Below are 17,224 nucleotides of genomic sequence, written 5' to 3'. Positions count from 1 at the left end.
TTGAAGTCATAGTGAAATGATGAACCTAAACCTACAATCCACACAGGAAGTGAGCTAGTGTTAGGGAGCTGCACCCCCTAGTGGGCAGGGACTAACCTGGGGAGAATGATTTCTTTGACTCCTTCTAGAATTCAGCTGTGTTCTCATCCCTGACATTATTCATAAGCACACATTCAAGGAGCCTTTGTAAATCTAATGCACAGGTATAATAACCACTAAGGTCTTCTTTATTTTGGGGATTCTACCTGACATGTAAATGCTTTAGTAGACCATCCAAGGGTGTCTCTGTAGCCTAGAAGTTATCAATATAGGCATTTTAACACAGGCTGTTATAAGCACAGGTATCAATTGTTGGCCAACCTATAATTCATGAAAGTCATGAAAGCATTATAGAAAGTAATCAGAAATCAAGTTGTTATTGAGTGACTCTATATTTTTTTATCACTGTACCCTACATATAGAGCACTAATTGACATTTACTAGGTGCACAATTCAAATTTGTTAAATGAAGCCTAAAACATGACTAGGTGGCCTTGGTTGAGAAATCACTAGGGGAAAGATCATGATTCTTGGAGCTCTTTCTCCACAGATTCAGATAAAGGAGCTCCTGAGACCAGAGTCAACCTGTTAATAGCTTCTCAGCTACAGACACAAGTAAAAATTTGAGGCCCAGATATCATTTGGAAGCCAGATGCAGAAATGCAAGCATCACATGGTTTCTCTCATATGAAGAAACTTTAAAAAGTAAACAAAAATGATCTAAAAGTATAAAAGTGACTATCAGAAGATGAAGGGGACTGGTGGGAGTGCTCATGGTACAGTGTAATGGAGAGTTAAACAATGGAGAAGGGAACAGGATCAAAGCACAATATATTCATGTGTGGAAATGTCACAGAGAAATTCATTAAAATTTAAACAATTGATATATAGTAATAATTATACTTTTTAAAAGAAAAAATGATATCCAGGCCCAAATATTATTGAGTTCACACAGCCCCTCCTCTCCACCACCTTCCATCAGCCTTCCCAGTCACATTGACAGAAACTGACACAGAGCTAGTCTAGAAATTCTGGAAAATTAGTTACAAATTCTATTCTGGAGCTGGGGCTATAGCTCAGTTGGTAGAGTACTTGCTTTGCATGAACAAGACCCTGGGCTCAATCCCCAGCACCACACACACAGAAAAAAATGAAAAATTCTATTCTGATAGATGATGAGAATGAAAATAGATTGGGATCATACTGTGTTGGAAGAGAACAGTATAGCATAGAGTTTTAGTTTATCAAATAAAAAGTTTTGCACAGATGGGTGGTTGCATAACAGTGTGACTGTACTCAATACCACTGCATTGTGCACATGCAAATGGTGGAGTAAAAAGCCTCATGTTATGTATATTTTACTACAATTTAAAGTATTTAAAAAAAATTGAGAAGATTCTTCCCTAAAGATTTCTATGCACATCCCTGCTTTCCAAATGAAATATAAGAAAGTTACAATACAGGATTGTTCATCAACCAACCACTCAACCACCAACAACTCAATTTTAGGGCATGAGAAAGTGGGGTTAGACATAGAAGGAGTAAATAAGACAAAAGGAAGATTTGTTTTGTGGGACATTGATGAAGCACAGAAGGCCTGGCATGTGCAAAATGAACCTCATGATGGCATCAAACACTTTTGGAGGAGAGGTAAAGAAAAGGACAAGAGCAGAGAAAAGAGAGGTTAAACACACTGTCCCTTGACAATGCCCCTCTAAGATCCAGTAATTATTGATCATTTTATGGATAACATTGGTACCAGCTGTGTAGTGATTACATATAGAAACTGATCTCCTTCATACTAAAGGCTGTTAAAAAGCTGTTAAATGGAACAAATTCTCAGGTCAAAGTTTGCTATATAGAACGTACTCTTTGACCTTCAAAATCACAGAATAAAGACACTGCTGTAGAGGAATCTCACATTTCAGTCAAGCAACAATGACCCCCCACCTCACACATGACCTAACCCCACCTGAGCCTTAATATTACTTTAAATCACAATTAAGGAGACAAAAATCCTAAACCAACGACCAGGACCCAAGGAGGAAGAACCATTGGGGGATCTCAGGTTCTATCCATTGACATCTACTCTTACAAAAACCACAAAGAATTCATCCCCCCACCCCAAATAGCTACACACAAAAGGACAGGTATATAAACAGAAAAGAGAATCTACCTCAATTGATGTGCAAGTCCAAGATCTCTGAAAACATAAGGAAACAGGCAAACAAAACTACCCCCAAAATTTACATCCCCCAACAAAGTTTCCTGCAGATATGGAAGTGGAAAAATTTCCAGATAAAGATTATAAAAAAACTGATTAGCAAAATGTTCAATGAACTAAAAGAAAATCTAAGGAATGAATTACGAGGGAAAATACAGGAAATGAAAGATCACTTCAATAAAGAAGTAGAAACATTGAAAAAAAACAATCAGAACTCCTGGAATTGAAAAACAAATAAAAGATTTACTTGAAAGCATCACCAACAGATTAACTTGCATAGAGAATAAGAACTTCAGCCCTTGAAAATGGGGCACATGAGCTTGAGTACCTGCAATATAATAAAGGGAAAAGAAATCATGTATATAAGAATATACATGAACTCTGAGACAACATCAAGAGACCAAACCTGAGAAGGAGATTTCAAGCAAAAATTAATCAGAAGATACAAAGAAGACTGCTTTATCCTGGTAAGGGGAAGAATCCAACTAGAACAGATAGCTATAATAAGAATATATGACCAAAATGTCAGTGCACAAAATTCCATTTTTAAAAATTCTCCTGGACATTATATCTCAGATAGACCCCATTAAAATAATTCTGGGTAATGTCAACACACCCTTATCACCAATAGACAGGTCATCAAAACACAAAATCAATAAAACTATTTAAAACCTAAATAATATTATGAATTAAATCTATCTAATATATATTTACAGAATATTATACCCCCAAAGAGCTGAATATTTGCCCCAACACTTTTGCCCCAACACCTTCTTCTTAGCAGCTCATTAAACATTTTCCAAAATGGACAATATTCTAGGTCACAATGTAAATCTTAGTGAATAGAAATAAAGTTGATATAAACCTGTGCCTCCCATCAGATTATAATGAAATGAAACTAGAAATCAACCACAAGAAACAATACAAACTACATAAGCACATGGAAATTGAACAATACTTTTTCAAATGAAAAATAAATCAAAGAAGAAATCAAGAAACTCTTTGAAACAAATGAGAACAGAGGTATAATATGAAAGCATTTCTAATAAGAACATTTATAATATTGAGTGCCTACATTTTAAAAAATAGATCTCAAATAAATAAATTTATGATTCACCTCAAGCCTTAGAAAAGGAAGAATGAACTAATTCCAGACTCAGAAAAGACAGGAAGTAATTAAGATTTGGAGCAAAAAATAATGAAATTGAGAATAAAAAACATTATACAAGATTAATGCAAAAAGTAGTGGGTTCTTCAAAAAAATAAATAACCCTAAGCCAAACTAACCAAAAGAAAGAGAAAATACCCAAATAAACAAAATTAAAAATGAAAAAAGGAGATATCACCACAGAAACTTCTTAAATCTAGAGAATCATTATAAACTACTTTGAAAATGTATACTCCAATAAACTGGAAAATATAGAAGACATTGACAAATTTCTACACATATATGACCTGTCCAAAGTAAAACCAAAAAATATATAGAAAACCTAAACTGACAAATATCAAAGAATGAAATTTATAAAGCAATTAAAATCCTTCCAAGGAATATAAGCTCTGGACCAGATGGATTTTCAGCTGAGTTCTACAAGATCTTTAAAGAAAAAAACACCAGTTTTTCTCAAATTATTCCATAAGATTGAAAGGGAGGAAAGACTCCCAAATACATTCTTTGAAGCCAGTATAATTCTGATACCAAAAATAAAGGCACATCAAGGAAAGAAAAGTACAAACCAAAAACCCTACTGAACACAGATGTAAAAATCCTTAGTAGAATATTAGCAAACTGTGTACAAAAATACATCAAGATTATAATGCACCATGATCAAGTGGATTTCATCCCAGAAATGCAAGGTTGGTTAAACATACACAAATCAATGTAATTCAGCACTTAAATAGAATTAAGAATCAAACAGAAACTAGAATTAAGTAAAAATTAAGAGTTAAATAGAAATAAGAATCACATGATCATCACAATACATGCAGAAAAGAACTGATAAAATCCAACACCTACTCAGGTCAACAATTCTGAAGAAGCTAGGGTTAGAAGAAATCATCTCTAGAATAGAAGGACCACTCCAACATATTGGGGATAGCACCAGTGTCTTTAACAAGATGTCTAAAACTCAAGAAATAAAACCAAGAATCAATAAATGGGATACTAGCCAGGTGTGGTGGTGCATACCTGTAATCCCACCAGCTCAGGAGACTGAAGCAAGAGGATCACAAGTTCAAAGTCAGCCTCAGCCCCTTAGCAAGGCCCTAAAGTAACTTAGAGAGACCATGTCTCTAAACAAAATATTAAATAGTGCTAAGGATGTGGCTCAGTGGTTAAGCACCCATGGGTTCAATCCCTGGTACCAAAAAAAAAAAAAAAAAGAAAGAAAGAAAAAGTGGAATGCCATCAAATTAAAAAGCTTCTGCACAGCAAAGGAAATGATTACAAATGTGAAGAGAGACTGTACAGAATGGGAGAAAATCTTTGCCAGTTGCTACTAGAACAGGCAATTAATATCCAGAATATATAAAGAACTCAAAAAACTTAACACTAAAAAAACAACCCATTTAAAAAATGGGCAACAGGACTAAACAGATTTTACTCAAAAGAAGAAACACAAATGGCCAAATAAATAAATGAAAAAATGTTCAACATCTCTAGCAATTAAAGAAATGCACATTAAAACTACACTAAGATTTCATCGGGCTGGAGATGTGGCTCAAGCAGTAGCGCGCTGGCCTGGCATGCGTGCAGCCCGGGTTCGATCCTCAGCACCACATACAAACAAAGATGTTGTGTCCGCTGATAACTAAAAAATAAATAATAAAAAAATTTTCTCTCTCTCTCTCTCTCTCTCTCTTTAAAAAAAAAAAAATTTTCATCTCACTCTTGTCAGAATGGCAATGACCAAGAACACAAACAACAATAAATGCTGGTGAGGACGTTGGGGAAAGGCACACTTGTACATTGTTGGTAGGACTTCACACTAGTACAACCACTCTGCCAAGCAATATAGAGTCCTCAAAAAACTAGGAATTTAACCATCATGTGACTGAGCTATCCTACTCTTTAATATTTATCCAAAAGAACCAAAATCAATATACTATAATGATTTAGCTACCTCTAAGTTTATAGGAGTACAAATCACAATAACTAAATTTTGGAGTCCACCCAGATGACAATAGATGAATAGATTAAGAAATTATACTGTATATACATAATGGATTTTTACTCAAAGAGAAAGAATGAAATTATTACATTTTATGGTAAATGGAAGGAAACGAAGAACATCATATTAAGTAAAATAGGCCAGACTCAGAAAATCAAGGGTTAAATATTTTTTTCTTTTGTGGAAGCTAGAGTAAAATAAAGAAAAGAAGGAGGGGAGCGTTGGATATCATAAAGATGTAGTTAAGATCAAGAGAGTAGAAGGAGGTCCAGAGGGAGAGAGGAAGTTATGGTAAACTGGAAAAAAATCCAAATTAACTTTAAAAAAAACATGATATGTGCATATATAAATACACCCCAAGATTTTTCAACTTTATGTGTAAGTAGAAAGACAAAATTAAAAATAAATAGATGAGTGAATGGAAGGCCTATAGAGTAGAAAAAGGATAGGGGGGAGAGAAGGAGGAGAGGAAGAAAAAGGGGGAACATGAACCAAAATCAAATTTCAGGCATATATGATTGTTTCAAGTTAAACCCAACTACTATATATAATTATAATATTTTAATTTTTGAAAAGTTGAGAATATTAGTACTTAACTGAATTAAAAGTTAATAAATAGGTGGATATTTCATATGTAAATATGTTCAATAGATATAATTCCAACTTTCTGTTAAAGCTTTCTTTGGTGTTATATTTTTTTATTTAGTTTAGTAGAAGGTTATTGAATATGGAAAAATTGGGAAAGATTGGAACATTTATGTTGAAAAATAATTCTGCAATAAATTAGTAAAAACGTCATGGTAAACTTTACTGCTTAGAGGTGATTTGTCCTAACAGGTAGTAAAATTTACTTCTTTCTGTGACTGGCATAGAATGAAACAAACAGAACAATAAAACTTTAAAAATCAAGCAGGAAAATATTATACTGAAAGTGGGAATTTAATATTTTTTAAAGTATGGTAACCATTTTAGGAGAATATTATCCCTTATCTACCAGTAAAGAGGTCTCTATGGGATGGATCCTCCACATTCCCAAGATCCACTAGTTACTGAGTTTTCCATAGATGTGAAGAATGAGATGAAGCTTTCAGTGTGGGAATGGGGCTCTTCCATGTTACAGTTTTGGAGAAGATGTAAGGAACACTTAGAACAAATATTATAGCATAATAGACACTTTTAGAAAGTAAATATGAGTACCTTTTACTAAAGGAAAGCAAACATAAGTCAAATTCATTAAATTGTATGAAACAGCATGACTTTTCTAAAAACACACACACACACACACACACACACACACTGATTTCAAGGCCTTCCTTATTTTAAGATACACTAGAAACATAATCTTTATTCAATAAATACTTAATGGAAAATTTGCTCTGAAAACCCAAGAGTCCATTAAGATATTTACTACTTACTTTTCAGTCATAGGTTTCTGAACTACTCTAGTCAATTCTATAAACTAAACTTTATATTCAAATGACAAATTCTTTATTGTGTTTTTTCTTCCCTTTTTATCTTCTATAAAAATTTCTGAGCTGGGTGTGGTGGTGAACATCTATAATCCCAGCAACTCTGGAGGCTGGGACAGGAGAATCATGAGTTCAAAGCCAGATTCAGCAACAGCACTAAGCAACTCAGTGAGACCCTGTCTCTAAATAAAAGAAATACAAAATAGGGCTGGGGATGTGGTTCAGGGTTCAAGTGCCCCTGAGTACCAAAAAGGAAAAAAAACAAAATTCTGTATCCACTTTCAATCCAGAGATTCAGGACTATGGCTGATTTGATTAGTGAGAACTCTGATGTGGTCTATGAACCTAGAGAGGGGTTCCTCAGAGTGAGTGTTTTCCCTCCAACCCCAGACATGAGCTGCCACAGCCCTGCCCACTTCCTGTCTGGGGTGCCCACTCCCTGCCTTGGTCCCTACAGCAGGTGGCTGTCTCAGGCAGACCCTGGGTTTTTGTGCACCTCCCTCCAACAGTCCTCCCACTGTGCCCTCTCTCAGTGCACAGAAATACACTGCTGAGTCCCCCAGCTGTGAGGCTGAGATGACAAGCTGGATGGATTTGCTTGCCTTCTGCAAATTCACTGAGTAGCGACCTTCTGTGGCATTTTCCTGACCATAAGAGTTCTGAAGGATGAGGAAGACCATCTCCCCACTGCTGGGCTGCTTGTACCAGAGGAGATCATAACTTCCAGCACTGGTATCATAGGAGCAGAGCAGGCTCACAGCCTCCTTCTCCTGCACCCACATGGCTGGCTGGGCCTGAGTCACCTTCTGGGCAAAACTGGATCCTGAAGGAAAAAGGACAGAATCAGAAAGTTGAGGAATAAGTGGCTGGAAAAAGAAAGTACATTTTTGCTCCCTGCTAATCTCCCTCCTAAAGTCCCTTTAAAGTGACTCTGTTCCCCAGTCCCTTGGTCATAGAGAAGGCTCCTTCCCACAAGGACCATCCCTACCCAGCCACATGGACACCATGACCAGCTTCAGCAGCCAGGGCAGCACCATGTTGGTGTTCTTCCTCTAGTTGAAAAGTATCTGTTTCCTCTTGGATTTCAGGCTCTGCACTGGGAGGGGAGCCCCACAGGGTGAGAGAGGAACAACTGGGCTATGAGCTGCTGCTGCACCAGAGCAGGAAACAGAGGCTTCCTGGAGCAGGAGGTGGCATGTGTCATCTTAAACTTCTCTGTGGCTGGCTGATGGTCTCACCAACACAGACTTCAGATCTGGCACTGGAGTCACACTAAATCTGATTATGCCACAAGCAGGACAACTGTTCTGCTCTCTACTAAATGGAACATTTTTCTACCAGGAGGATGACTAATTAATTAAAGAGATACAATGAAATTCTTCTCATACTATTTAAATCCATTGTACTGATCATTCACAGAAATCCCATGATTGTACTTTTGTTATTCAAAAAGTGTCCATGTCCAGAAAAGATATTTTGACACTCTCATGCCAAATTTGTAATTAAATTTGATTTCAATATGTTACAATAAAAACTTGAACATAGATAATACCAGATTCCAGTATATATATCTAGTCTTCAAGTAGAAGGAAAATTAACTCAGGTTGCTGAATTTGTGGATCCCTCTGAGGAAAGTGAAAACAAAAAATATATACAGTGATGTCAGCATTTTTCAACGTAGTTAAAAAACCTCCAGGACTCCAGAGACTATGATGTTTCTTAACCCTGTTAGCCTCTTCTTAATCTGATAGTTTGAAAATAGACACTAAATACTTAAAGTGCATTAGGTCTTCATGCTAATCATAGAAATTTTGTCATGAAGACACTATAAGAGTCACCACAGAAGCTGTGGAGGGGGTGATGCTTGAGCAGATGATCATACTGAATTGACTATAGATCATGCCTTTCTGACTACAGTCCTTAGTAAGGATCTCTTATACAACATAAATAAAAATTCATGGAAAAGCTCCACAATTTCCTCTCAGATACAGAAAATTTGGTTCTCAAGTTTGCATAGAAATACTACAAAAGATTTCTTTGATCAATGAAAACAAGATATTACCAAAGCCAGAAAGACCCCCTGGAAAAGCCAACTGATCTCCAGTGAATGCTTGCTTAATTCCTCAGAGACAACACATCACAGTTGGAACATGTGGGCTGCAACATTAAATGAACACTTATTTGTAGGAAAACTTTCCTAGCATAGCAGAAAATGTGGCCAGTTCATGCCTTTCCTGGTACCAAAAAAGTTCCATAAATACAGTAAAGATGGGACATTAACAGGAATGGAATACTTTGACCATCTCCAGAAGAATTTCATGAAATTGCAAAACCTTCATGAGTCACGAGTGTGTACCACTAAGTCTTCTCTTTTCTATGAGTTGAAGCAGCCTCCTATCAGAAAGCCACAGCACCTGCGATGAAGAAAACTCAGCTTGATTTTGTGTTCTTTGCCTGAGTTCATTCAATTCATGTGAATCATGTTTGTGGGACAGTTAGGTGAGACTGTCCTCACTCAGAAATTTCACTTTTTTTCATCAACTCAATATACCCTGAAAATTTGGAACCAAATGAAATGTCCAAAATCAAATTAAGTACTGAATCATGCTACAATATAGCTCAGCAGTAGAGCACATGCCTAGCATATGTGAAGCCCTGAATTCCACCCCCATTGCCACAAAGAAAAAACAAAAATCAGGTGAAATTAATTACTGTATCAGACATGCTTGAGCCTCCATGTCCTATGTAATTCATTGTTAACCTAAGCTTTTGTGGCTATGCTTTTCCCCTTCATAGGAACTAGTCACCAGTAGGTACAGGTAATTCTCAAATTATACAGATTCCATGTTTCACAAACTTAATAAGATAAGTTGTCTTGCTATGAATTAGTCACCAGTAATTCCCAAATTATACACATTCCATGTTTCACAAACATAACTAGATAAGTAAACTCATGAATCAGTGTCCTCATCAGTATGCCAACAGGTTGCCTTTCCTGGCATCTCATTTTATCAGCCTTTGTATGGCTGAAACCTAGATGACCTGATGAAACAACCCAGAGAATGATACATTTGAACCTTATAGAAATGACCTAAATGTTATTTACTACCAGGTGAACAAATGAAGTACAAGGAACTGATCCTAAGTGCATTTAACAATCATTATGACATCACTCATCCTACAATGACAATAACTAAAAAGTAATTCATGTTAAAGATCTTAAGTAAGATTCTGTAGATAATGTTCTTAAGAAGACAGTCCTCAAAATATGGGCACTGACCCAGGATCCTTGAAACACACAAACCCTGATACAACCTATACAGTGTCTCTGAGACTGTCAGAACAGAATTCTCTGGATAATTAGAAACACTCAGAGTGATATCTCATGTCCAATCCTTAATTTTTTATACTTTAAGTAGTATTTTCTCACCTCAATGGTAGAATGAACATATTTCTAATTTATCTTGTTTTGTTCTTCTACTATCAAAATAACGTGGTATGGTACAGGTTTTATTGAGGCAATAGCCACAATAGTGTTTTATTTCAGTTCTACAAAGCCATTAGTAGTGAATCATATCTAAAGAATTGCTGAGTATGTCATTCAATGCCACTTCTTGAATAATCCAACTCATAACCCAGCCTGAAGAAGCATAGAGTAAGTGACTTTTGATTAATAAAATTAGACTTAAAATGTTAGAAATGTATCTGCTGATAAATAATCAAGGTAGAATTGGTGCAGTTAAACTCATACAAAGAGAAGGACTCACCCTAATTGTATACACTGACATGAAACTCATCTGAAACTCTCCTTTATCAATTGTCATTATGGTGGGATATATATATTTTTTTCTTTTTGGTAAAAATATAAATCAGATCTCCAAGGAAATACAAACACTTGAAATGATGATTGTTTTAAATGAAATGACATAAAAGTTTAAAACATTCAGGAGTAGGAGCGACTGAGATTGGTGCAGAGATGGAGGTTTCATATGTACCCTATGGCATTAGCTTCCTCTATCCAAGACTCAGGTTTCTTCAGAGGTTTAAATTATATGACTCAATTCACAGGATATTCTGCAAAGTCACAAGTAGAAAAGAACACATGAAGTTTGCCTGGACTTTGGGATGAGAGGGTGTGGTTATAACTGGAGAGCACAAGAGGCTCTGAGATGACAACATTATTCCACATTATGATTGTGCAGTGGTTACAGAGACCTATATGATGCAATGGAATTCAGTGTTCACAGATAGAACTATACACCAAAGAGTTAATTCTTTTATAAAACAATTTAAGAAATGATATTTAAAATCCCAGGAAAATAAAGTGATGACACTTTCTATTTTTGTGACTGGACTCAGTATAATATGTAACATTATTTCCTCAATGTGGAAAAAGAAAAGCCCCAGCCATACCCACTGTGGAAGGCAAAATCACACCACCAAAACAACTCAGTTCCTGACCACTAGAATGTCAGTTAATTTATATGCAGATAGGTTTATGTTAAGATATTTAACTAGAAAGCATATGGGAATATATGAAATTTGAAAGCAATCTTATTTGTGTTTGAGAGATGCCAGGGTAACTGTGGAGGCAGAGAATGGAGGGGGCAGCCCCAAGCCCAGAAATGCTGGCAGCCATCAGAGCTGGGAGGAGCCAGAGGCAGATTCTCCCTACAGCCTCTGGGTGAGTGCAACCCAGAGAAACTGATTTTAACTTCAGGCCTCTAGAACCATGTTGGAGAAAAAACACTTCCATTGCTGTAAGCCACCAAATTTGTTACAGAAGCAAAAGGGAAATGTACCTGAACCATCTTGAAGTTCCAAGCTTGAACAGCTTGGATCTAAGATAATTTATCCTACACACTGTGGCTGGGTTTCTTTTAATAATGTGTGGACTTTGTTTCATTCTTTTGGATAAATTGTCACCTTAGTAAGATAGATCTTTTAGGTGAATAATAACATACCCTCTCTCTTATAACCATGAAACTTAGTGATAAAATGTAAGCCACGCTTCCCTCTCACTCCATTACCAGTCTTGAGTGAAATGGACTAATAAGGAATCTACTTCCTTTTTCAGGACAGGAGCTAGTGATAATGTTGAGGGAAAGAAGGACAGCCAGTTGAAGAAGGGGTCACAACATTAGCCACTACCATTCAGATGTTTTAAATTTAATTTATTCTAAAGACTAGAATAAGACAATTAGCTGATAACTAACATCTGTAACTTAGCCAAGAAGGATCCTCCTCACCACACCAACAGCCAGCTGTGTCTATCCTTAATATGGAAGCTCTTCAAATTCACCTTCCTTTCTCAAGAAGTCAAAGACTTCAGGAATTTCTTTTTTATATAGCTTCTTCATTTTCTTTGACTTATTGTGATCACTAAAATATAATTTTTAAAAGAAACTTGTGATCATAAAGTTTAATTCAGTCTAGACATAAAGATAGCATTTTAGCAAGACATCTGTGAGTTAATCATTAAACAAATTCCTTCTGTATTCTACTAGTAAGAATTGAGTAAAGTGGGGATTAATATTTATGTATCTAGGATTGTACATATATACATATATATTTTTTTCATATACACAAAGAACTAAAGGAGAAATAAAATTAACTATTGAGTAATAAATTTAACTGTCTCTACAAAATGGAGTTTTATAAAGAAAGAGAAGCATGGATAACTAGAAATAAATAGATTTCTTCAAAATAAATTTTGTTTATATAATTGGGGTTTTTACAATAGTATGTTTTAAGATGAATATATATAAATGGTTATATAGTGAAACAAATTACATATCTATTCTTTTCCATAATAAGTTTTTGTGTTGACCAAAAAAAGCTAAAATCTACTTATTTGACAGAAATCCCTAACACAGTATCATTAACTGTATGCCTTATACTGTATATTAGATATCTAGACTAGTTCATCTTATATATGTACTTGTCTGTATTCTTTGAGCAAATATTAGAAACAGATTGTCTGGGTACAAAATTATCAATTTCCCATTTTTTTGTATCGTATATATTTTCTGCGTTTGGTGCATAATGTTTTCTATTCAGAAAAAAAATAACTAACGCAATATCTAAAGAGTCAAAGCCAGCAATCATAGGGATTACGATGTTGTTCAAAAGGGGTTATTTAGATTAAAAGAGTCTGAACAGCAGATGTAAACTCATCTTCAATTCTACATTTCAAGGCAAAATAGTTCTAATTCCCCCTTAAGAATATGTTAAGTACAGCTTTAGAATTGCTGATCACGTGAACATACCTGGAGTTGGGGATTCCTTCCCCCATGCCTTCCCTATGTATCTCCTCATCTATCTGTCCAGTTTTCACTATGTATATGTATAGCAAAACTTTGTGCTGTATGCCTTTCCTAACAAAAATGACAGGAAAAATGTTAAGTATTATATAGAAAAAATATTAAGCACCAGGCTAATAATGTACCTAAATTTCTTACTATATACTAATATGCTATTTTTAATTTTTATTTGCTACTTTTAAACAATATGGCAAATGCTATTCAGGAAAGTCTGTGGTAAGAGAAACAGGTGGGGCTCGGCCCAGTAGCAGGTTTGAGTACAGGCTGCAGATGTCTAGGAAGCATCGTGCATCAGCTGCACAGAAGTAGACAGCTGAGTCTCCAGGTTGGGTGGCTGTGATGTTCAGGGAGAAGTGTTTGGCTTTCTTATCCAACACAACAATGAATCTTTGGATTTGATTTATGTCCTTATTTGAACGAATGTCTATAATACGATGGGGACCTTTTCCAGCTTCTTGCTTATACCAAGGGAAGTACTCTGAACCACTATCTGAATAAGTACAGTTGATAACAGCGCTGTCTCCCTCCTGGACACTCAGAGTAGAAGGATGCTGCTCCACCTTGTTTCCTCGGCTCACACCTTGGAAAGAAAAAGAAAAACAAGAAATTGGGTCATTACTCTCCAGAATTTTGTTTTCCTGCAGGACATTCAGGAGATCTAAATAAACCTAATCATCTCCCTGGGCATTAAAAGAACATTCAGTAGTATACTCTATTATCCCCCAATCCTCAACTCACAGCTCATCTGTAGCCACAAGAACACAAATAAAGAATAAATCACTGTCTTCATTATTCTTCTTTTAGACCACAGATTTGATCTCTAGCCAGGAGAGCTCCTTCTGTTATCAGGTTGTCACTTTGTTTCCTCTAACAATTATAGTGGCTTCTCTTATTACCTACCCAGCCAATAAGAAAAAGGCTTCTGACATCTGCCTATGCATTCAGAAACTACCACAAAGAACATGTCATCTATTCTGCACCAGCTGGGGTAGACTGCTCCCTTGTGGTCACATCCTTAACTACTGAAATCCCTGGTAAAATGGTCTTTCCTTCCCCCAAGAGGAACTCAGACACATAAAAGTGGCAATAGGTCTATTAAATAGGTATCAGATCAGAAATTAAATGCACAGTTAGTATGTAGACATCAAGGTTGATGTTCCTGCATACTACTGAGCCATTGTTAATAAATTGGTGCTGCTGGTGTTGATACAACCATGGGCTGACTTGATAAATTTGAAATCAAGGAAGCACTCTTGTAAATGAAGGAACACTTTTTACTTTTCCTTTCATCAAAATCTTCCTCCAAGATATGTCTATGACAGAGAAAAACTCTTCATCAAAGGAACTTTTAAGCCAAAGAACAGAAAGAGAGAAGACCACTGAATATTGGAAATGCACATTATATCCGAGTCTGCTGCTCCAAGCCTGATCCTGCCCATAACTTACCATTCCTAGAGAAGAGGCAGTACCAAAGTCAAACTGTGGCATCTTCCCTCAGTAAAGGTGCCTGGGATAAAAGATCAAACTTTAATGGTAAAGGAGTACAGGGATACATTCTTGAGTCATTAACACTCCAACTTCAGTAACAGGTGGATAGACTGGATTGAATTGCAATGAGAAATATTATGTGCTTAAGAAAAATTTTCCTATTTCTGATGGCTCCTATTCTACAAAATACTAGAGAAAGAGAAAAGATGCTCAAAACATCAAACTACAGATTTAAAATATGTAAACACACATAAGTCTATTCTTTATGTGACTTTATAATCTGCTATCAAATGGATTATTGTCCATAAATGCTATGACTGTCTTATATCTTCCCTGGAATTTCCTCTTAACCTATGAGCCAATCCTCCTAGGATGATCTTCTGCTGCCTTGATCAATGATTTTTTTTTCACAGATTTACACTACAAAGTTCTTTCCCCAAAACTTTGATAAAGTATTTCAGCTGTGCATATTTCCAGGATTATTTCCATTAGCCAAAAAGCCTGCTTTCATCTACTTTAATTCCTTGAAGTTACTTGAAATATCTATAAGAAAAAATCTAGGAAAGCTTACCAATTGCCTGTGTAAGATAAGATAATATGAAGGGACGAAGCAGAACCTCAAAAACTAACCATAAGCAATGGCTTCAGGCAAACCAAGATGACCTCAATTTCCAGATTCAAGACCCCTTTCCACTGATTTGTCCTCACTACTAAGCTGGAATCACAGAGAGTAAATCTAACACATTTCATGCCATTATAGATTTAAGGATATGTGTGATGACAATGTTGGACTCAATAAATAAGTGTATATATAAAATATTTCCATTTATATAACATTCGTCCATTCTAAGTTTTTCTATTACTTGCCTATTCTTCATATAATAGAATTTACAATTTCTCAGACAAAATTCCCTATTCTTGGATACAGATACTTTGGGTCAATGTTTGCCTTTTTGAGTTGTGACAGTCAGAAAAAAAAAAAAGATTTTGTGCCACCTTCAGGGACTACCAGCTGCAGGAGGACAATGTTGTCCTTAGTGTCTCAATTTCAATGATCATCCTGACTAACAATGTACAAGTGATGCTGATGATGTTGGTATCCTCCCATCAGGGATGGATTCCTGGGCTAATGAATATACACTGCTACTTGTAGGGAAGGCCATAGAGATGATCTGGGTGTTGAGGATGTCCTGTCACTTACCTCTCACTCCAACAGCAGCCAGTGAGTGGTGGTGGACTGATTTGTTAGCAGAATAACAAGAAAATAAGAATAAAAAACAATACAAGGGATCATGCAAGAACGAGTTGTTTCTTTGAAAAAGTAAACAAGATTGATTAGCCCTTAGCCAAACCAGCTGAAAGAAAGAGGAAGAAGACCCAAACCAACAAAATTGAAAATAAAACTTTCCGAATTGAGCTTATGCAATTTATTGTATTAGATTTTCAAAATTCCTTCTCTTAGCAATTTCATTGTCAAGCACTATAATTAAAAGTGATGTCAAGAACTTTTACTCAATGCAAGACTATGAACTGAATTTTTGATAATTTCTGGTTAAGATGAATGATGGAACAGATACAGAAGTTCTTAAAAATGTTAGAACAATATTGTTTCATAGCTTAGTTGGAAATATAACTTTTATTAAATCTAGGGTTTATATTTCTAGGGAATTGATTTTTGTAACATGAATTACCTTCTTGTCCAAATCAATTTCCTGTGAGTCTGACTTTAATTTTAAATGTAAATTAATACATAAATATTTTAATATTTGCACAGATATTTTCTATAACTGGTGGATATCTAATAACTTGATAGAGACTCCATAATGTGTATATAACTCAGAATGCTTATTTATGCATCCTGATGCTGTATTTTTAATTATAAGAAACATTAATTTTAAAATTATCTTTCTTAGAAAAACTAAGTTCATTCAAAAGTTTACACATAAATGGCATTCTACTTCATCAGGCTACTATCTTTTCATATATTTCCTATATCTTATCAGGAAAACAATCCCATCGATAATAGCTTCAACAAAAATAAAACACCTTGGAATAAACCTACACAAAGAGGTGAGAGAACTCTACAATAAAAACTATAGAAATCTAACGAAAGAAATTGAACAAGACACTAGAAGATGGAAAGAACTCCCATGTTCATGGATAGGCTGAAATAATACTGTCAGAATGATGGTGCTACCAAATATAATATAGAGATGCAATGCAAACCCCATTAAATACCACAGGCATTCATCCCAGAATTTAGAAAAATTTGTCCTAAAATTCATATGTAAGAGTAAGAGATCTACAGTAGCCAAGTAGGTAAAAGGAAAAACAGCTATTCTTGGGGCATCACAATACCTGACCTCAAATTTTACTAAAGAGCTACTAAAACAACATGATACTGGCATAAAATGAGATACATAAACCAATGGGAAAGACTAGAGACACAGAAAAAACCCATACAGACACAATCATCTGATCATTGACAAATATACTAAAAAGATATGTTGTAGA

At 35.5% G+C, this 17,224-nt stretch overlaps 1 gene segment (V, D, J or C); it reads right to left on the bottom strand.

The window, feature by feature from the left end:
* Positions 1–13,419: 13,419 nt before the first annotated feature.
* On the bottom strand, positions 13,420–14,077 carry LOC124090467 (T cell receptor alpha variable 13-1-like). The segment is given in 2 exon segments: positions 13,420–13,802; positions 13,961–14,077. Coding segments are annotated over 2 exon segments (435 nt in total).
* Positions 14,078–17,224: the final 3,147 nt, after the last annotated feature.

Source organism: Marmota monax, unplaced genomic scaffold, assembly GCF_021218885.2.
Source record: "Marmota monax isolate L192 unplaced genomic scaffold, Marmota_monax_Labrador192_F-V1.1 WCK01_AAM20220418_F8-fsc00017, whole genome shotgun sequence".
NCBI lineage: Eukaryota > Metazoa > Chordata > Mammalia > Rodentia > Sciuridae > Marmota > Marmota monax.
The sequence above is the reverse complement of the archived record's forward strand: the minus strand, read 5'-3'. Positions and strand labels throughout refer to the sequence as shown.